Below are 23,754 nucleotides of genomic sequence, written 5' to 3' on the forward strand. Positions count from 1 at the left end.
AACTTTCACAGGAGCGGTTTCAAAAACAGTTGATGTGAGCACAGAATCCAGCCTGGCCTTTATGTATCTTTGAAGCCCTTGTCTCTTTAAAACGTTTAAATTTAAAACAAACAAAAAAAAAAGCTGATTATTTTTTACAGGGAAAGAAAAGATGCTGTTTATTATTTCAAGCCCTTCCTTGAAAACAGCCTCTGAGGACTGCGGAGGGAAACTTTGTTGGCTGGTTTTGTGAGCCTCCCACAGACCAGGAGCTAATGTATCCTTCTATAAAGAAGAAACATGCCCAAGGCAAGGTTGAAAAGTCATTCCGAGAGCCCAAGATACTTGCCACCTCATATCGGAAGATTTTTCTCTGAGCCTCAAAGAGGTTTTTGACCTTGAGAGGGGAGGAGTGGGGGTTACGTACTTATTTTAGCTCAAGGGCATTTTAAGAATTTGAAATAGATGTATTTCAGTAGTGAAAATGAAAATTCATTCCTTTGAGACAGACTACAGAGGCCTGGGTCTCAAAACAAAACACTGAACAAAGGGAAATAAGGAGTAGGAATATGTAAAAAGCTCCCAAACTGAAAATCTCTTTGGAGTACCACATTCTCCACGATGCCTCCTGGAAAACTTTTTTAAAAACACTCTATTTAGGGACCTTGGGCTGACAAAGAATTTCCGTACCTCCTTCCCCTGGCTTTGATTGCTAGACACTTCAATGGAAAGAAAGAGGGATTGGGATCGTGTGACTCTCTGCAAGGAACTTCTGAATTCTAATCTTGGCCTTGACACACACCGACTTTGGAGACTAGATTAGCTAATTTAACCTGGCTTTGTTTTCCTGCCAGAATGATCGGGATTAATAAAATGACCAATTCAAGGATCTCTGAGAAGAACTGTTTGATAAGAACTTTATATGTAGACATCTTTGAGGGCGTTCTGATCAATGATGCCAACTGCTTCCTACCTCCTGCTTATAGTTTCATTTTCTTTCTGATATTTAAGAATTAGTTATGATTAATGTTTATATACCACAAGTAAGGCTGTCTTTTATTAAAAGAAGTGAGCCATATGAACCCCAATGTAATTATTTAGCTTAGAAATGAGAATGTGTTAGAAAGTATACTTTAGTGAAAAAAAAATTCTAAAGAATGTTTTACATCCAGAATTCTTCTCAACGAAGTATTTTGTCCAAACTATTACATTCTGAAATACAGTATTATAATCTTTAAGTGATTAGAATGCTTTAATGACAGACGTCTTAAGCAGTTTCTAGTACTAAATATATATGATACTTGCCAAAATAAATTAGAGGCATTTTTCGTGGATTTTACTGTTCGAAATTGGACCAGAAATGTAAAAGATCACATGAAGGAAATCAAGCTCTAAATCAGTTGTTATCAGATGATCCAATTCAACATATTTTAACTCACTGGCATGGTTTTCTAACTCACGTGATTATGTGAATTTGATCCTACCATAGTTTGATAGCATTTGGGGACTGAAATGGACCTTCAGGAATGTTCAAATTAAGAGCCAGGCACAGTGGCTCATGCCTGTAGTCCCAGCATTGTGGGAGGCCAAGGCAGGCAGATCACCTAATGTCAGGAGTTCGAGACCAGCCTGGCCAACATGGTGAAACCCCATCTCTACAAAAATACAAAAATTAGCCAGGCGTGGTGATGCGCGCCAGTCATCCCAGCTTCTTGGAAGGCTGAGTCAGGAGAATCACTTGAACCCAGGAGGTGGAGGTTGTGGTGAGCAAAGATCATACTGCCACACTCCAGCCTGGGGGTCAAAGCAAGACTCCATCTCAAAAAAAAAACAAAAGAAATGTTCAAATTAACCTCCTCATTTTGGAAGAATATCCGGAAGGCTCAGAGAGATTAAGTGATTCACTTATGTCCCAGAGCTAACTCATGGCCAGGTTGGAACTGAAACCCAGGTTTTATTTTAATTCAGATTAGCAAGAAGGTTCTTGTGAGGTGTGTGCTGCTATGCTAGGAGCTTCAGTTGAGACAGTACCAGTTCAGGAGGCTTTCAGTCTGGCAGAGGTGCTAAAGTGAAGAGATAATAACAGCTAACCTTTGTGCCAGGTACTGTTCCAAGCACTTTACATAATTACTTATTTATATTTTCCCAACAACCCTGGGAGGTAGTTGAGGCACAGAGATGTTAAGTACCTTGCCCAAGGTCACACAGCTAGCAAGTCTCACACGAGGCGGTCTATGCTCTTAGCCCACGTGCTGTACTCCCTTTTTACTGGTGAATATAGTGTGGGTACATAACACAGACTGTTATGTACCCACAGATAGGTTCAGGCAGAGGACTTCGGAGATCCAAAGAGAGGGGTCCATGTTGAAGACTGAGAAAATTGCAGAGAGGAAAAGGTCTACAAATGGACTTGAGAGGATAGCCAGGATTTCAGTAAGAGGAGAGATGAAACAGGGGAAAGGCATCTGAGGAAAAGGAACAGTGAGAGCCAAGGCACAGAGTTGGGAAAAAGCACAAGGTGCATTCGTAGAATCTCTCTCTCTGGAGCCCTATCTAGGGAAAGAGGGAAAATCATAAGTTGAATGATTTTGGAACAGCTACTAAAACGAGATTGCAAAGAACATAGGCAGCAAAAAAATGGTTAGACATCTAGTCAAAAGCAGTTTCCAAACTCAAAAAGCTCTCTTGCACAGATTAACAAAGGCCTCTTATTTCTCTTTTTTTTTCCTATTGTTCCAATAAAAGGAGTGAGATGTATTGGATTTGAGGCATAAAATATATGTGTCAATTTCTGAAGCACTTTTCATTAAAAGAAAAGGATTCCACAGCAGCCTTTCCCTTTTGGTTGATGCGGCAATTCTGAAGGTGTGGGACTTTTATGATTTCAAGATTCTGAAGTATCTTGGGTCCTCAGTGTAAATATTTCATATACTAAACCTTGCCATATAAAGGTCTAATACACACATGTAATGTTGAAGCCATGTGAAACATTTCCCTGAGAAGAACTAAATATTTTAAGTTGCAGGTGACTTGGAAATTCTAGTAAATTTGGTGGCCTTTCATTATACATGTACTTTCCCCTTCAACACTGCCAACTACTTGAAACTTTCCTTTGCCACCAAAGGCTATTGCTTAGCTCCTGCTGCCACTGTGGCCCTGGTTAATATCTATTCCATGTGCAAACTCTTGGATACTTCTTTCAGTAGTTTAAACTTGTATTTCAGTGCCTCAAGACATTGTATGAAAACTGCTTTTGAAATAAGAACTTTCTGAATGACCTTCTCTATCACCGACTTTCCCTGTTGACTTGTTGGGCATGATTAAGTCTCTTTGCAGCTCAGTTGCTTTGACCCATAAAACGAAGACCATCCCTCAGTTCCCTGGCCTCTCAAGTGTGTGAGAATAAACAAGTGAGCACTGGATGGGTTAGAGCTATTGTGGGCTGAAAAGATTTTCCTAGTTTGTTCCGGCTGCTGTAACAAAATACCACAAACTGGGTGGCTTACAAACAACAGAAATTTATTTTCCAGTTCTGGAGCTGGGACATCCAAGATCAAGGCAGCAGCAGATTCAGTATCTGGTGAAACCCCTTTGTGGCTCATAGACAGTACATTCTTGCTGTGCCCTCACATGGTTGAAGAAACAAGAGGTCTGTCTCACGCCTCTATTGTAAGTGTACTAGTTGCATTCATGAGTGCTCTGCTCCCATGACCAATCACCCTGGTTATGTCCGCCTAATCCCGTCATCACCTTGGGGAGTTAGGATTTCAACATATGAAGTTGTGGTGGACACAAATGTTCAGAACATAGCAGATATGATAGAAGAGTGGGGTACTTTATTAATTGTGTTGCATTCATGGAGCATTCACTGTGTGCCAGTGATCACTGCGAGGGCTTGACATGTATTCATTTATTCATTTTTTTGTATTCATTTTTCCAACCTTACAGGTAATATTCTTATTCCCAATTTAGAGGTGAGTAAAGCAAGGAACATGGTGTGAGACAAAACTAGTATTTAAACCCAAGCATTCTGATTCCTGGGATGAACCATTATAGCTTTTCAGAAATGGAATGGGCTGTCTTTTAGGACAGTGCTCCTGTCTTCTTTCCCGGTGGCTGCCAGCAAGTATGGAGAGAGGGGCTATGACTTTAAGGTCTTAGAATTCGCGGAATGCAGTTACTCCACATTTGTCCCAAATCTCAAAATTTGTGTCGTGTCTCTAAGCCAGATAAATGGAAAGTACTAAAAGCATTGTTGCTTCTGCTCTGAAATTGTTATAGGATTATTTCTATTGCATCCAAGTCTTAAACACCGAATGGCTGGGGGTGGGGTCTTTCAACAAATAATGTTAAGTCCTGAGCATGGCTGAGTAACACACAGCCCTGTCATCAGGGAGCTAGACTAGTGAGATATGTCCATGTACAGTGTTGGGCACCAGACTAGATAGAGATCTCTATGGCTCTGGGCAAGCATGGAGCCACTCAGGAGACTTCCTGAAGAAGCTGACACCTGAATTTAGTGCTAAAGGATGGATGGGAAAAGCGTTCCAAAAAGAGGAGAGTGTGTGAGGGAAAGCACAGATGTGTGAAACATTGCCTCTGCAGGGAACTCCATACACTCTGATATTGCCAGAGTGTTAGCAAATCACTAATGCAAAAATAAATGAAGCAGGCCAGGGGCGGTGACTCATGCTTGTAATTCCAGCACTTTGGAAGACCAAGGCAGGCGGATCACTTGAGGTCGGGAGTTCAAGACCAGCCTGGCCAACATGGTGAAACACCGTCTCCACTAAAAACACAAAAATTAGCTGGGCATGGTGGCTCATGCCTGTAATCCCAGCTACTAGGGAGGCTAAGGCAGGAGAATCACCTGAACCCAGGAGGTGGAGGTTGCAGTGAACCAAGATCTTGCCACTGCGCTCTGTCCTGGGCAATAGAGCAAGACTCCGTCTCAATAAATAAATAAATAAATAAATAAATAAATAAAGCATTAAACTGAGATATCTTAAAATCCCATTTCCTAACCATTCTCTCTTACCCCACTACAGTGAGTACTCAAGAGAAAAGAAAGGAAAAGAATCTTTTGCTAAATTAGAATTTATTGGATAAAATACCCTTTATTTCATGTCGAAATCTCTGATAATTGTGAAGTGGGCAGATACTGTAGTATAACACCAAATTGATAATTATGTTTATAAAAAATTATGAACTAATGAACTAGCATAAATCAATAAAGAAGAAAACATAATTGGATTTCTAGTGATAGAACATTAATTAAATCAAGACAAGGCCTATCTGTTGTACATAGTAGAGGGCTTGAGGAACTTTTGCTGAATATGAATGTTGATTAAGAGTTCCTTAGAGATAAACAAAACCAATAACCCCATCTATGACTCAAAGACTTAAATTAGAACCTGTCTCCAATAACTGGTGGAAAGAGCAAGGGCAGATTAAGATTTATAAGTACACTTCACTTTCATTACAAATAGAAACATTTTCTTTTTAATAAGGCATAAAACAATTTATCTTCTTTAGGGTAAGTTGATCCTTTTTCATTAGTTTTATTAAAGTACCAAAATCTCATGAAACTAATTGTAATTTATGTTAACATTTAAAAATCATGGTTAAATTTAGCATTTTGAAAAAGATGACTAATGCCCTGATTTAACTTAAATGTAACCATCAAAAATAGAAGCATGTAGCATATCTGTTAAGTATGTCAGCCCACGCCTACCAAATAGCTCTTGGGTTTTCCTCCTTAATGAGCACTTGATGATTGATCAATAATCAGTTTGGGAGCTAATTAAAGTCACTAGAGTAATAGATATCCCTGTATAAGGTCCATCAATTTAACAGTGTGCTAGACAGACTGTAGGGGCATTGTTCATTTCTAGATAATTTCTGTACAGCAAAGCAGATGAGTTATGGCCTCGGAGCCCATGGAGAATTCCAGGAGGAATCTTATATCCCTGGCATAGCATGGTGGACTCCTTGCTGTCTCAAGTCAACAGAACCAGAAGGAGATAATTAATATAATTTGTTGTTACACTGGCTTTTTCTTTTGGTTAAAATTTATCTGCCAGTTGGGCACAGTGGCTCACTGTGATCCCAGCACTTTGGGAGGCCAAGGTGAGTGGATCACTTGAGGTCAGGAGTCCAAGACCAGCCTGGTCAACATGGTGAAATCCTGTCTCTACTAAAAATACAAAAATTAGCCGGGTGTGGTGGCAGACACCTGTAATCCCAACTACTTGGGAGGTTGAGTCAGGAGAATCACTTGAGCCTGGGAGGAGGAGGTTGCAGTCACACCACTGCCCTCCAGCCTGAGCAACAGAGCAAGACTCTGTCTCAAAAAAAAAAAAAAAAAAATTATCTGCTATCTACCCTGACACTGAGAAGTACGTTATATATGTTTCCCCAAATAATAAATTATTTTAATTATTGTGAGATTAATATTTGAAATCATAGATTCAATATCAATAGAATTTTAGAGTGAGAAAAGGCCTGACAGGGCACATAAACCAACCACCTCCTTTGTAGGAGTTAGATAAATCTTGCCCTAGAGTCACACAGTCTCTGCATGGCAGACTGAGGGCTCCAACAGAAAATAAAAACTGGAATAACAGTATGGACACTGTTTTCATATACTACTCCTAAATGTCATCCTACACTATTTCCTCTGAGCTTCATCAGATATTCTCCTTTTGAAGGATATATTAAAATTCTCTTGAAAGGAAGCCTTCTGCACCCAGAAGTTATGCGATCAATTTTTCCTTCTATGATCACGCCTCTACTTTGTACTTTGTCTTTCATCCCACACTTTTCAAAGTGCCTGAGGTATAAAGTTAGATTTGATTGTCTCCCTAATTTTGATCCTGTAGAGAGACCTCATGTTGTCATGTTGTCATCTCTAATAGATGAGGCTTATGCTGAGGATCAGAAAGGCTGAGGTTACAGAGTTATTTTGCAGCAAAGCCAGGACCAAAATCCAGGTTTGTTGTTCATAGACCTCTCCATTAAAAATGCTACTCTGTAAATTTACTAGAGGCAAAATCTCTATATGCTATGGTGTTGCAGGACTTTTCCTTAGTTCAGCTAAAGACAGGGTTCTTTGTCCCATGGCCATGAAAATTTAGACTCACAGACATTTTGAATGGTGACAGGGTTTTATTTGGTGAAAAGGAAGAAAAGGGGAAAACAGGAACTCTGCATAAGCCAGTGTCCCATGCTCCAGTGCTTCCCCCACTGGAAGATTGAATCTCAGGTTCTATACAGGAAGAGGAGGGACCAAATCCTTCCCACTGCAAAGGGCCTAAACTTCCCCAGGCTCCACCCCGGGAGCAGGCCGGTTGGCGTTTCTCCAGTGACCCCCTCCCACCTGGCTGTGTCAATGGCAGTATGAGATACTTCCATTTTTTTACAAATAGTTAAAAAATCTGCTTCATCAGTCAGATCTCCAGACTAAGAGAGATCCTGAGTTTGCCCCACCATCAGATTGCTTTGTGCGTCAGAAGAGAACTGGTTTATCCAGCAGCCAGGCATGGAGCAGGCCTGGGCCAGCACAGAGTGACCCAGGGCAGTGCCCTGACCAGAGCCACGGACTTAGCTCTGCACATTCGTCACCCACTCCTGCCCCCGACAACCCACCACAAGCCCTCACAGTCACTTTTGAAATTCTGGATGACATGATTTCCTATTACAAACAAGTGACATGAACTTTCAAAGCAAAAAAAAAAAAAATTCTGCCTCATGTTTCTTCACTTATTATTGATCTTGAGCACATTTCACACATTTCTTTAGCTTGTCTGTGAATTTTCTGCTGCATTAATTGACCCATCCGAATGTATGAGTATTAGTGCTTTTACTTTTTAGCAATGTACATATTTTCATATAATAAATATTCATGTAATTTTGGCATCAGACATTTTATCTACATTATTTTTTAGTCATTTTTTATCATTATACAAAGTATGCATAGAGGGAAACATCACATTGTACCCCATAAATATGTACAATTTTTATGTGTCAATTACAAATAAAAATATTTTTAAGTCCCCAAAAAAGAAAAAAAAATGCTACTCTGTATGATTACTCCAGAAACAAAAGTGTTAACACTACACTGAACAGAAGCTGATTATTTCTGTGATTTTTCTTAGCCTTATTTCCTCCCTTTGCATATGTGGTCTCTATTTTTCCCTTTGTTTTGCTTAGTCTCTGTATCTCGTTTGCCCTGTCACTTGGTTACTTGGCAGTCCCTAGCCAGCAGGGTGCAGAGTCGCAGACAGTGCCTTTTGTTCAAAGCATTTGTTTGGATTATAAATATAATTTGATGATAAATTCAGTCGTTATGCTGATTTCATTTCAATGCAGTCACAATGTATCTCAAGTTTCCTTTGATAAACTTGCAATAAAGACCGTATCTCATGCTATTTAATTGTTCACCTTGGTCTATTTGCTCATTCTAAAGAGTATTGTGGCCAAGTGCAGTGGCTCACGCCTGTAATCCCAGCACTTTGAGAGGCTGTCGGGGGGTGGATCACCTGAGGTCAGGAGTTCAAGACCAGCCTGGTCAATATGGTGAAACCCCATCTCCACTAAAAATACAAAAATTAGCCCAGCGTAGTGGAGAGTGCCTGTTATCCCAGCTACTGTGGAGGCTGAGGCAGGGGAATCGCTTGAACCCGAAAGGCGGAGGTTGCAGTGGACTGAGCTCGTGCCATTATGCTCCAGCCTGGGTTACAGAGCTAGACTGCATCTCAAAATAAATAAATAAATAAATAAATAAGACTGGGTACAATGGCTCACACCTGTAATCCCAGCACTTTGGGAGGCCGAGGCAGGTGGATCACGAGGTCAGGAGTTCGAGAACAGCCTGACCAAGATGGTAAAACCCCATCTCTACTAAAAATACAAGAATTAGCCAGTCACAGTGGCAGGCGCCAGTAATCCCAGCTACTTGGGAGGCTGAGGCAGGAGAATTACTTGAACCTGGTGTGGGGAGGTGGCGGAGGTTGCAGTGAGTCGAGATCACGCCACTGCATTCCAGCCTGGTGACAGAGTGAGACTCTGTCTCCATCAATCAATCAGTCAATCAATAGAGCTTTGCTAAAATTTTTAACATATGTACTGATATGGTTTGGCTCTGTGTCCCCACCCAAATCTCATGTTGAATTGTAATACTCAGTGTTGGAGGTGGAACCTGGTGGGAGGTGATTGGATCATGGGGGTGGTGCTGTCTCATGATAGAGTTCTCACAAGATCTGGTTGTTTAAAAGTGTATAGCACCTCCCACGTTGCCCTATTCCTCCTTCTCTGGACACCTAAGACATGCCTGCTTCCCCTTCACCTTCCACCATGATTGTAGGTTTCCTGAGGACTCCCCAGCCATGCTTCCTATGCAGCCTGTAGAACTGTGAGTCAATTAATCCCTTTTTCTTTATAAATTACCCAGTCTCAGGTGGTTCTCTATAGCAATGCAAGAGAAGAGTAATATATAAATGGAAATATTGCTGATTTTCTTCCTTTTACCTCTATTAGAAACAACAATCCCTCCAATCATGGAAAAATTATTACCTGTTATTAAAATGAATTATTTAATGGCATTCTTTTCAAATATCAATAGCTGACATTTACTGTGCACTTATATGTCAGCTTCTTTCTTCTGTGCTCTTCGTATGTGTTAACACATTTTATCCTCCCCACCACCTTAGGCAGTGAGTAATATTGTAATTCTGATTTTATAGTAAGGAAATTGAAGCACAGAAAGGTTAGGTTATTTGCCAAAGACCTCACAGCAAGTAAGGGCAGGGCAGGATTTGAACCCAGGCAGTCTGTCTCATGAGTCTGAGCTCTTAACCATGAGTATGCTACTTCTCAAAGTGAATTGTCCTGTAAATACTACTTTGCAAGTATAATTGAAGTTTTGTAAACTTTGCTTTCACTGATTTATGAAGAGCCATATTAACCCAGGGAGAGAAGGTGGGTTTGTGAAAGTTTATCATTATAACAGTCCTGCTGACTACTTGTGACCTCAGTGAGCAGCAACTCTTTCAGCCCTGATGCTGGGAACAAGAAAAAAAAAAAACTGGGGGGGGGCGGAGCAAGATGGCCGAATAGGAACAGCTCCAGTCTCCAACTCCCAGCGCGAGCGACACAGAAGACCGGTGATTTCTGCATTTTCAACTGAGACTCCACCTCTGGGGACAGGGCACAGCTACACAACAACAACAACAACAACAACAACAACAACAAAAAAGCAGCAGAAACCTCTGCAGACGCAAACGACTCTGTCTGACAGCTTTGAAGAGAGCAGTGGATCTCCCAACACGGAGGTTGAGATCTGAGAAGGGACAGACTGCCTGCTCAAGTGGGTCCCTGACCCCTGAGTAGCCTAACTGGGAGACATCCCCCACTAGGGGCAGTCTGACACCCCACACCTCACAGGGTGGAGTACACCCCTGAGAGGAAGCTTCCAAAGCAAGAATCAGACAGGTACACTCGCTGTTCAGAAATATTCTATCTTCTGCAGCCTCTGCTGCTGATACCCAGGCAAACAGGGTCTGGAGTGGACCTCAAGCAATCTCCAACAGACCTACAGCTGAGGGTCCTGACTGTTAGAAGGAAAACTATCAAACAGGAAGGACACCTACACCAAAACCCCATCAGTACATCACCATCATCAAAGACCAGAGGCAGATAAAACCACAAAGATGGGGAAAAAGCAGGGCAGAAAAGCTGGAAATTCAAAAAATAAGAGCACATCTCCCCCAGCAAAGGAGCGCAGCTCATCGCCAGCAACGGATCAAAGCTGGACGGAGAATGACTTTGACGAGATGAGAGAAGAAGGCTTCAGTCCATCAAATTTCTCAGAGCTAAAGGAGGAATTACGTACCCAGCGCAAAGAAACTAAAAATCTTGAAAAAAAAGTGGAAGAATTGACGGCTAGAGTAATTAATGCAGAGAAGGTCATAAACGAAATGAAAGAGATGAAAACCATGACACGAGAAATACGTGACAAATGCACAAGCTTCAGTAACCGACTCGATCAACTGGAAGAAAGAGTATCAGCGATTGAGGATCAAATGAATGAAATGAAGCGAGAAGAGAAACCAAAAGAAAAAAGAAGAAAAAGAAATGAACAAAGCCTGCAAGAAGTATGGGATTATGTAAAAAGACCAAATCTACGTCTGATTGGGGTGCCTGAAAGTGAGGGGGAAAATGGAACCAAGTTGGAAAACACTCTTCAGGATATCATCCAGGAGAACTTCCCCAACCTAGTAGGGCATGCCAACATTCAAATCCAGGAAATACAGAGAACGCCACAAAGATACTCCTCGAGAAGAGCAACTCCAAGACACATAATTGCCAGATTCACCAAAGTTGAAATGAAGGAAAAAATCTTAAGGGCAGCCAGAGAGAAAGGTCGGGTTACCCACAAAGGGAAGCCCATCAGACTCACAGCAGATCTCTCGGCAGAAACTCTACAAGCCAGAAGAGAGTGGGGGCCAATATTCAACATTCTTAAAGAAAAGAATTTTAAACCCAGAATTTCATATCCAGCCAAACTAAGTTTCATAAGTGAAGGAGAAATAAAATCCTTTACAGATAAGCAAATGCTTAGAGATTTTGTCACCACTAGGCCTGCCTTACAAGAGACCCTGAAGGAAGCACTCAACATGGAAAGGAACAACCGGTACCAGCCATTGCAAAAACATGCCAAAATGTAAAGACCATCGAGGCTAGGAAGAAACTGCATCAACTAACGAGCAAAATAACCAGTTAATATCATAATGGCAGGATCAAGGTCACACATAACAATCTTAACCTTAAATGTAAATGGACTAAATGCTCCAATGAAAAGACACAGACTGGCAAACTGGATAAAGAGTCAAGACCCATCAGTCTGCTGTATTCAGGAGACCCATCTCACACGCAGAGACATACATAGGCTCAAAATAAAGGGATGGAGGAAGATTTACCAAGCCAATGGAGAACAAAAAAAAGCAGGGGTTGCAATCCTAGTCTCTGATAAAACAGACTTTAAACCATCAAAGATCAAAAGAGACAAAGAAGGCCATTACATAATGGTAAAGGGATCAATTCAACAGGAAGAGCTAACTATCCTAAATATATATGCACCCAATACAGGAGCACCCAGATTCATAAAGCAAGTCCTTAGAGACTTACAAAGAGACTTAGACTCCCATACAATAATAATGGGAGACTTCAACACTCCACTGTCAACATTAGACAGATCAACAAGACAGAAAGTTAACAAGGATATCCAGGAATTGAACTCATCTCTGCAGCAAGCAGACCTAATAGACATCTATAGAACTCTCCACCCCAAATCAACAGAATATACATTCTTCTCAGCACCACATCGTACTTATTCCAAAATTGACCACGTAATTGGAAGTAAAGCACTCCTCAGCAAATGTACAAGAACAGAAATTATTACAAACTGTCTCTCAGACCACAGTGCAATCAAACTAGAACTCAGGACTAAGAAACTCAATCAAAACCGCTCAACTACATGGAAACTGAACAACCTGCTCCTGAATGACTACTGGGTACATAACGAAATGAAGGCAGAAATAAAGATGTTCTTTGAAACCAATGAGAACAAAGATACAACATACCAGAATCTCTGGGACACATTTAAAGCAGTGTGTAGAGGGAAATTTATAGCACTAAATGCCCACAAGAGAAAGCAGGAAAGATCAAAAATTGACACTCTAACATCGCAATTAAAAGAACTAGAGAAGCAAGAGCAAACACATTCCAAAGCTAGCAGAAGGCAAGAAATAACTAAGATCAGAGCAGAACTGAAGGAGATAGAGACACAAAAAACCCTCCAAAAAATCAATGAATCCAGGAGTTGGTTTTTTGAAAAGATCAACAAAATTGACAGACCACTAGCAAGACTAATAAAGAAGAAAAGAGAGAAGAATCAAATCGACGCAATTAAAAATGATAAAGGGGATATCACCACCGACCCCACAGAAATACAAACTACCATCAGAGAATACTATAAACACCTCTACACAAATAAACTGGAAAATCTAGAAGAAATGGATAATTTCCTGGACACTTACACTCTTCCAAGACTAAACCAGGAAGAAGTTGAATCCCTGAATAGACCAATAGTAGGCTCTGAAATTGAGGCAATAATTAATAGCCTACCAACCAAAAAAAGTCCAGGACCAGATGGATTCACAGCTGAATTCTACCAGAGGTATAAGGAGGAGTTGGTACCATTCCTTCTGAAACTATTCCAATCAATAGAAAAAGAGGGAACCCTCCCTAACTCATTTTATGAGGCCAACATCATCCTGATACCAAAGCCTGGCAGAGACACAACAAAAAAAGAGAATTTTAGACCAATATCCTTGATGAACATCGATGCAAAAATCCTCAATAAAATACTGGCAAACCGGATTCAACAACATATCAAAAAGCTTATCCACCATGATCAAGTGGGCTTCATCCCTGGGATGCAAGGCTGGTTCAACATTCGCAAATCAATAAACATAATCCAGCATATAAACAGAACCAAAGACAAGAACCACATGATTATCTCAATAGATGCAGAAAAGGCTTTTGACAAAATTCAACAGCCCTTCATGCTAAAAACGCTCAATAAATTCGGTATTGATGGAACGTACCTCAAAATAATAAGAGCTATTTATGACAAACCCACAGCCAATATCATACTGAATGGGCAAAAACTGGAAAAATTCCCTTTGAAAACTGGCACAAGACAGGGATGCCCTCTCTCACCACTCCTATTCAACATAGTGTTGGAAGTTCTGGCTAGGGCAATTAGGCAAGAGAAAGAAATCAGGGGTATTCACTTAGGAAAAGAAGAAGTCAAATTGTCCCTCTTTGCAGATGACATGATTGTATATTTAGAAAACCCCATTGTCTCAGCCCAAAATCTCCTTAAGCTGATAAGCAACTTCAGCAAAGTCTCAGGATACAAAATTAATGTGCAAAAATCACAAGCATTCTTATACACCAGTAACAGACAAACAGAGAGCCAAATCATGAATGAACTTCCATTCACAATTGCTTCAAAGAGAATCAAATACCTAGGAATCCAACTTACAAGGGATGTAAAGGACCTCTTCAAGGAGAACTACAAACCACTGCTCAGTGAAATAAAAGAGGACACAAACAAATGGAAGAACATACCATGCTCATGGATAGGAAGAATCAATATCGTGAAAATGGCCATACTGCCCAAGGTAATTTATAGATTCAATGCCATCCCCATCAAGCTACCAATGAGTTTCTTCACAGAATTGGAAAAAACTGCTTTAAAGTTCATATGGAACCAAAAAAGAGCCTGCATCTCCAAGACAATCCTAAGTCAAAAGAACAAAGCTGGAGGCATCGCGCTACCTGACTTCAAACTATATTACAAGGCTACAGTAACCAAAACAGCATGGTACTGGTACCAAAACAGAGATATAGACCAATGGAACAGAACAGAGTCCTCAGAAATAATACCACACATCTACAGCCATCTGATCTTTGACAAACCTGAGAAAAACAAGAAATGGGGAAAGGATTCCCTATTTAATAAATGGTGCTGGGAAAATTGGCTAGCCATAAGTAGAAAGCTGAAACTGGATCCTTTCCTTACTCCTTATACGAAAATTAATTCAAGATGGATTAGAGACTTAAATGTTAGACCTAATACCATAAAAATCCTAGAGGAAAACCTAGGTAGTACCATTCAGGACATAGGCATGGGCAAAGACTTCATGTCTAAAACACCAAAAGCAACGGCAGCAAAAGCCAAAATTGACAAATGGGATCTCATTAAACTAAAGAGCTTCTGCACAGCAAAAGAAACTACCATCAGAGTGAACAGGCAACCTACAGAATGGGAGAACATTTTTGCAATCTACTCATCTGACAAAGGGCTAATATCCAGAACCTACAAAGAACTCAAACAAATTTACAAGAAAAAAACAAACAACCCCATCAAAAAGTGGGCAAAGGATATGAATAGACATTTCTCAAAAGAAGACATTCATACAGCCAACAAACACATGAAAAAATGCTCATCATCACTGGCCATCAGAGAAATGCAAATCAAAACCACAATGAGATACCATCTCACACCAGTTAGAATGGCGATCATTAAAAAGTCAGGAAACAACAGGTGCTGGAGAGGATGTGGAGAAATAGGAACACTTTTACACTGTTGGTGGGATTGTAAACTAGTTCAACCATTATGGAAAACAGTATGGCGATTCCTCAAGGATCTAGAACTAGATGTACCATATGACCCAGCCATCCCATTACTGGGGATATACCCAAAGGATTATAAATTATGCTGCTATAAAGACACATGCACACGTATGTTTATTGCAGCACTATTCACAATAGCAAAGACTTGGAATCAACCCAAATGTCCATCAGTGACAGATTGGATTAAGAAAATGTGGCACATATACACCATGGAATACTATGCAGCCATAAAAAAGGATGAGTTTGCGTCCTTTGTAGGGACATGGATGCAGCTGGAAACCATCATTCTTAGCAAACTATCACAAGAACAGAAAACCAAACACCGCATGTTCTCACTCATAGGTGGGAACTGAACAATGAGATCACTTGGACTCAGGAAGGGGAACATCACACACCGGGGCCTATCATGGGGAGGGGGGAGGGGGGAGGGATTGCATTGGGAGTTATACCTGATGTAAATGACGAGTTGATGGGTGCAGCAGACCAACATGGCACAAGTATACATATGTAACAAACCTGCACGTTATGCACATGTACCCTACAACTTAAAGTATAATAATAATAAATAAATTAAAAAAAAAAAAAAAAAAAAAAAAAAACTTTCTAGTGTCACTTGCAGGCCTTAAGTGGGAGGTGGGGATGGGATGGGAACTGACAGAGACATCCATTGTAGGTATATGTTAAGGGCTGGCTTCTCATGCCTTTACATCCTTTATGTAAATGAAATATATTATCCATTTTTTCTCTCCCTAATGGGCTTCCGGACTTAAATATAAGCTGATTACAAAGAAGCCTGGGAACTTTTCTCTACCTAATTCCCACTCAGCCTTCCCTGAAGTCCAGCAACTGCCCCATCCCATCTCTGCATATATCCACTTCCTGTTTGTAGTGCAGTAAGAGCAGGCTGGAGTTTGTGTCATCCCTACTGGGGAGAGATTATGTCTTTCATCTCTAGTCTGAAGGCCTAGCACAGTGCCTGGTATTCAGACACTCAGTAGCTGTTTGGTGGATGAATAAATAAAATCAGTATACATTGCACCCTGAAACCTGGGCTAATGTCTGCCTGATTTTAGAGTAACTGTCACCGTACATTGAAAAAGGCGCTAATTATAAGAGGTGTGTGTAGATAGGCCAAAAGCATTTCCAAAGTGTGAATTCAGGAGTGTTTTATAAACATGTAAGTGTCTTTGCAGTCGCCTCCAAGACCATCCTCACTGATAACATTATTTCAGTTTTTATGAGGTTTGGGCTAGCCCAGTTCTCAACATGAAATAGCAAAAAGGCATCTGTTGGTCTGCTTTTATTGTACCTCAGTTCTCTGCTGCTTTGGGAGACAGTGGCCTGCACCTCTCTGCTTAGAGCCTGCCTATGAAGCTTGCACTGTTACTTCTACATCATACCTTAGACACTGTCAGGAATCATAACTAGCCACTGTACTGTGTGCTTACATTCTGTCATTTCATCCCCATTTTACCTTGGAGGAACTGGAGCTCAGGGACATTAGGAAACTTGCCCACTTAAGAAATGGTGACACTGGAACTCAATTCCAGGTCTTCCTGGTTCCAGAGTCTGTGTTCATCAGCAGGTTTGGCCGGGTATACTAAAGAGCAAGAAGACTGGAGATTGCAGATGTAAAGATCATGGCACACAGTGTCCTGAGTGCTCTTTTTGAGGGAATTCCTGCCCACTACCACTGTCTCCAGCCACCAGAGAGACAGCTTGCCCAAGGAGAGGCTATAATCTGGAGGGAGGTACTGTGGCTGTGTTAGGTTCCTGGGGTTCAGCTGAAGGTGGCCCTGGTGGCCCTGCTTTCCCGACACACCTGAGAGTTTCCTGGGGAACAGTGGGCTTGGGCTTCCAAGGCTGTGGTACTACCCCAGTGGTTTGGTTAGTCTGGCACTTGCAGAAATTCCTCTTATGTATTGATTGTAGAAAATAGATCTTTATCTTAGGTAGTTGATAAGAAACCCAAAGAATATAGTTTCTCAGAAGAGCTTTTAGTGATTAATGGATTTAGTGAAGCAGCAGGCTATATAGAGTTAGGAAATATTGTCCCTAACATACTGTTTTTCATCTCCCTTCCCTGCTAAACCACCACATCATTTCTTTTCTGAGAGGCCATAAATTCCAACACTAACCATATTTCACAAATGACTTAGAACTATTTGTCATTCCATTAGTCCAATCCCAGGTATTTATTGCTAGTGCTATTTTGGAAGCCTGGAATAGAAAAGAACAATGCCAGGCACATTGTAGATGTTTAATAAATATTTGTTAAGTGAATAAATGGATGGGCAAGCTTACTATAAAATGGGTTCTTATCCTTCATTTGATTGTCACCTATTTTACTCATACTGTATATGAGACAGTTTTAAGAATCTGAAGGTACATAAACATGACTGGTACCCTTGCCATTCTTACAGGACAGTCCACAATCTGGGTGGTACACAGAGATCTGTGACATATAGCTAAAGTGCTGTGTGCTGAAGAGTCTGAATGAAGAGCTGTCTTGAAAGACAATACTTGTCTTGGCAGTCCAAAGAATAAGATCCCTTTGGCTGAGAAGCCAGGGAACACTTAGCCATGGGTGAGATTTAAGCTTGCCATGGAGAATGGGTCAAATGTCAAAAGGAGGAGGCGCTGGGGGACGGCAGCTCAGGGACTTGCTTGGGAGAAGCTGCAGAGGCAAGAACGTATAAATTCTGGGGAGGGAGCCGTAAGTGACTGATTCAGAGTGGTACACAAATTGCTGCTTGGATGGGTGTTGGGACCAATCTGAGAGCACTGAACTCCATGGTAGAGGGAATCAAGTCAAGTTTGAGAAAAGGTCGAAGAGCATGGTAACAGGGAAAAGGCCCTATAACTGTCATCGTGGATTCTTTTTCTTATTGTCCATTCCCTCTTCCTCTATACTAAATGAAGTCACCCCAAGCCATCCTGCATATCTCTACCACATTATTACTAAGACACTGCTTTGACCATACTGTCTGCAACACTGTGGATTCACCAACACCTATAGAATACATTATGCCCTTCTTAGTGGGGGATTTCAAGACTCTCTGGCCCAGGCCAACTTATCTAATCTTATCCTTCAGCTTGTTACCCAACCATCTACTTTCCAAGTTCTTCCCTGGACCCCTTCTCTGCCATCTTGGTCTGCTCATGCCCACCTCACCTGTGCACTTTCCCGCATCCCCGCCTTATTAGAACTTTGCTTGTACCATCTTTCCAGCCTGGATGCCCTCCCTTCATGTGTGCCCATCAGAACATCAAAAGCCCATTTTTTAGTCTCCAAAATTTTAAACTTTTAGAACATGGAAACCAAATATTTCTTTTTACACCCATCAGTGGGTTATGGGTGGTAAGCACCAAGTGCATGTTGAATACATAAATATCTTCATCCCCTCTTTTCCTCCATTCCTACATAGAACTAAGAGTGACTGTATCCCTTAGATAAAGAGGCCTTTCAATTGTACAACACTTTAGACTTTCCAAAGGTTATGGCATAGCAGTCCAAAACACCTCATCTGAAGCCAGGCTGTCTGGGTTCCCACCATTGCTCTACCAGCTGTGTGACCTGGGACAAGTTACATAACCTCTCTATGCCTCAGTTTTGTCATCAGCATAAAGGGAAGAATAAAGGTACCTACCTCATAAGAGTTCCTAGGATTAAATATGTTATTTGTAAAATGTTGAAAATACTATGTCTAGCACATAGTAAGCATTATATAATGCTTGCTAAAGTAAATTATACATATATATGTACATATCTATATTAGTGATACTGTATGTATTGTGTACATAGATATTTATAGTAAATACTCAATAAAATTTAAATTTAAAAACACACACACATAGGGACACACAATTTGGCATCCATGATGACCTTGTAAAGTAATCAGAGGCATTAAATAATTTCCGCACACATAGTAATTATAGATCCATTCCTGGGATCCATGTCTTCTAACTTTCGAACCAGTAGTCAAAAAATAGAAACTATAGCATTAATCTATTGATCTTCTCCAACACATACAGTTTTCAGATATATAGTGATTTCTTAACACAAAGTATTAAATTTGCTACAGGTATTTTTATTATTTTGACTTAAACTATATGAGTAGTGTCAGATACATAATATGGGTGTGTCAATAAGAAAAAAAATATTAACTTCTGTGCAAGTTATCATATAGGATATCCCAATCTCCTAAGGAAATTCATGATGTGGGTCATTTTCTACTTGACTGTTTTTTCAGCCATTGAGGAAAAATGGAGCAAGAAAGATAAATTAGGTGTATTGAACGGAGAATTATGCATGAAGTTTTAGTAGAGAAGAATTCAAACAGGAAAATATGCTATGGGAGTACATTTACATGGCTATATGCCTGTCAGGTCATTTGGTATGCAAAGGCTTGTGTTTGCATTAAGCTGTTGGAGAAGCTGTTATTTTCTTTGCAGTATGTATTCAAAATGCACCTGTAAAAAATAAAAGCTTTCCTTTACTTCTCTGAAAAAGAAAGAGAACTGTCTGTTATTTTAAATACAAAATACATTTGACTTCTGTCAACAGCTTACATTTTAAATAATGCAGTTTGTACTCGCATTCATTATCTGCAATTAGAGTTCTCGAAAAGCTTTTAGCATTTATCTCCCCAACTTTTAAAATTCATTCATTGTTAACATTTTAGTGAATAGTGGAAACCCTAAATCAAATTGGAAAACTCAAAAAAGAAATTTGCTTTCCGGAAATTACCACTGAACTAGGTAGAGAATCCTCAGCTATTGTGCTGAATCACATTATGATGAGATACACTCTTTTCTTTTCAGCGTTAGGTCAGACTGAAATGTTTTCCTTTTAACCCATACTAGTCAATAAGGAACACCCTGCTGGCAGTCAGCGCAGTATCTTTTTTCTTATACTAAGGCTTATTTTGTGCAAACTACCTGTTTATACTAGTCCTCAGTGTCCAAGTCAAGCAAGAGTCAGAAGTTCAGGTTTTTTCTTTGCGATAATATATTTAAAAGAAATATTTCTCAGATTCTCGGGGTGGCCAAGTGTGATGAGAGTCACATGTTCTCATTTCCTCCTTCCTATTAGCAAGAATACAGACAGCTGAGCAACTCGTGTGTGTGTGTGTGTGTGTGTGTGTGCGCGCGCGCGTATGTGTGTGTGTACACCCTGTCATTTTAAGATGTAACTGGAACCAAGACCCAAATATAATAGTGTGTGGGTTTGCTTCAGGCAGGGAATAACAGAGCCAAGCCTAGGAAGAAATGCAAGGTGTGTGTAGATTCGTTGACCTTTTGCTGTTTGCCCAGCTGCAGGGTGACTCCCTTTTCATTTCCCAGCTGCTCAGCTGCTTCCTACTGCTCTTTTATTTTTCTTTTAAACTGGAGTAGCCAACCAAGCTTCTCCCAGACAGGTTCAATAATTATTAAAAACAGACAACTTTCCAATTACACATGGCTCAGAAAAAGCTGCCAGTGCTTTATAGTTTAGCCCTAACTTTGTTCTGGCTCTGTAATGCCTTTGACCTGATTTACTAGCTTACATTTTTAAGGAAAGCCATCATCAGATTTTATGAAAATAAGTAAAGGTTCTTTGTTAACCCCGCGTTTTACTCTTCAAAATAGTCATCTAGAGAACATATGTTAAGTTGAACCATAAGAAAGTACTGATTTTCCACCTTTTTAATAACTTACAGAAGCAGCAATTTCAAATGGATCAACCTAAATAAATATATTTATTCCAGTGATGCTTCCGGTCTCAAACCATTTGAAAACTCATCTCTTGAAATGAGAAAAATCAAATTCATTACTTGAAAACATTGCATTATTCTCAACTTCTTAAACCTTAGTTATAAAATTGGCTCTGAGTAACGTGTGGTTATTTGCATATGAAATGAAGTCTGTCTTCTGGGGATGAGAATTTGACATCATTTATAAGAAAGTACTGCCACAAATGCTTAGCATTGGGTGCCGAGTTCGGGTGTGCTCCTCGACACATCCTTTGCATTGGAGTCATCACACCTTACATGTGTTGTTTCTTTTAAGGGGTATAATTGTGCTCAAAATACACAGGTTTTCAAATTCACCCAGATGTCTGACATCTGAAAGCATATTGAAATTATATTGGAAAAATTATGATTTTCAGGTAAAATCTGTGACTCTGAAATCTGTGACTGTTATTCTCCTGTACCTAAGAATACAGAGATTACATACAGATTTATAGATACTATTAGAAAAATAATGAATAGCTTGTTTATTATTTGAGAAAATATTTATTAAGCACCTATGTTGTCTGAAATACTTTCAGAGATACCACTATAGACCAGTTTGTTTTAATTAGCCGAGTTTAAAATTGGCAATATATTACTAAGTCTCAGAAATGTGCATATTCTCTAACCCTGCAATTCTATTTCTAAAAATTTGTCCTAAGAAATATGACACAATTTTGTACACAGATGTTTTTTGTAACAATAATATAGCCAAAATGTGTAATAATTGAGGATTCATTCTATAAGTTTTAATACATTATGAAATTTTTATATTCTATATATTCCTAAATTTATTAAAATTCAAATTACATATATCATTTCTAAGAGAAGAAATTAAATATACAGCAAAGGTTTTTAACACAACTTTATAAAGCAAATAGTTGAAATATCCTTAAATTTTTAACAATGGGAAATTAAGTTATGGCACAGTCATATAGAAAAATACTATGTAGCACTGAAAATTGTGTTTAGAAGAATATTTAATGATATAGGAAAATGTGCTGATATATAAATGACAAAGGACATTGTAATCTAAAAACTATAAATATAGGATGGTCTCAGTTTTTTAAAGAGAGAAATCATATATGGCATTTTATTTTATTTATTTATTTATTTTATTTTGTTTATTTGTTTGTTTGAGGCAAGGTCTCACTCTGTCACCCAGGCTGAAGTGCAGTGGCACAATCTCAGCTCACTGCCACCTCCATCTCCCGGGCTCAAGCAGTCCCCTCACCCCAGCCTCCCAAGTAGCTGGCTCTACAGGTGCACGCCACCAGGACCAGCTAATTTTTTTATTTTTGTAGAGACAGGGTCCCACTGTGTTGCTCGGGCGGGTCTCAAACTATTAGTTAGGCTCAAGCAGTCCTCCCACCTTGGCCTCGCAAAATGTGCTGGGATTACAAGCGTGAAGCCACAGTGCCCTGCCCTTAATTTTAACTGACATCCCCTCACTACAGTAGCCAGCCATATAGGGCATTTTTAAAGGAAGAAATGTGTGTGTGTGTGTGTGTGTGTGTTTTCATAGAGAAAAGGCTGGAAGGCTTTATACTAAAATCTTGTCAGTGATTATCTTTGATTGCTTTTTATTTTCATTATTATTATTATTATTATTTGAGATGGAGTCTCACTTTGTCAACCAGGCTGGAGTACAGTGGCACAATCTCAGCTCACTCCAACCTCCAAGCGATTCTCCTGCCTCAGCCTCTCGAGTAGCTGGATTACAGGTGTGCCACCACAGTTGGCTAATGTTTTGTATTTTTAGTAGATACAGGATTTCACCATGTTGGCCAGGCTAGTCTCAAACTCCTGACCTCAAGTGATCTGTCTGCCTCGGCCTCCCAAAGTGCCGGGATTACAGACATGAGCCAGTACGCCCAGCCTATTTTTTTGTTTGTTTGTTTTGTTTTTGTTTGTTTTTTTAAGAAAATAAATGTTTTCTACAATGAACATAAAGTATTACTTTGTGGTCAGAAAAACAATGTTTTTTCAACTAAAACTATGTATGAACCTTAATATTTCCATTTTTTACTTTGACAAATAGATTTTATGCAATAAAATTCCTTTAATAAAGACTGTATGAATTTGGGTTTGGGTTGGGCTAAAATTGATCCATGAATAAATGGTTTATTCTGCAAATTAATAATGTAGAGGAGATTTTACAGAAATACTTTTAAGCTAAAGAGAACTTTTCAGGTACGTTGAAAAGTATGCATAAGACTCCGTAAATCATTTTTTCATCAAATCCTGCCCCCTAAGTGCCTTTTCCTGGCAGATGAATTTGCATATTTCTGTGTGCTTTATGTAGAAGCAGTAGTCCATAATTCACTTATTTTACTAACAGTTTGACTTTCCCCTCTGCCATTTGGAAGGTGGCATGTATATCGTATATGTCCTATAAATGGTTCCCATTCACTCTCTCAATTACAGACAGACATCTTGTAACGATTTGGGTCACTTTTCCACAGGTGATGAAAACATACCATATGTATCATGCAGAGAGCATCAGTGCAGAGAGCAAGCTGAAAGAGGCTGAAAAACAAGAGGAAAAGCAAATTGGAAGATCTGGTGATCCAGTCTTCCATATTCGACTAGAGGAGAGACATCAACGGCGAAGCTCTGTAAAGAAAATTGAAAAAATGAAAGAAAAAGTAAGTGAAAAGAGATGGCAGAACTCCTCTGCCTTCATTTGAGGAGACAATACTAAGAACACTGATGCAATAGCTGATATCCACAGATT

The 23,754-nt window shown here is 39.8% G+C and overlaps 1 protein-coding gene across 2 annotated transcripts in view; it reads left to right on the plus strand.

Annotated features, from left to right (window-relative positions):
• The window catches only part of SRGAP1 (SLIT-ROBO Rho GTPase activating protein 1), a 318,550-nt gene that overhangs the window by 188,671 nt on the left and 106,125 nt on the right, over positions 1-23,754 (plus strand). For both annotated transcript variants that reach the window (XM_003906716.5, XM_017945988.3), the window contains exon 5: positions 23,483-23,665. In XM_003906716.5, coding sequence (XP_003906765.4) covers positions 23,483-23,665 — 183 coding nt within the window. The remainder of the gene's footprint in view (positions 1-23,482; positions 23,666-23,754) is intronic.

Source organism: Papio anubis, chromosome 9 (genome assembly GCF_008728515.1).
Source record: "Papio anubis isolate 15944 chromosome 9, Panubis1.0, whole genome shotgun sequence".
In the NCBI taxonomy this organism is placed as follows: Eukaryota; Metazoa; Chordata; class Mammalia; order Primates; family Cercopithecidae; genus Papio; species Papio anubis.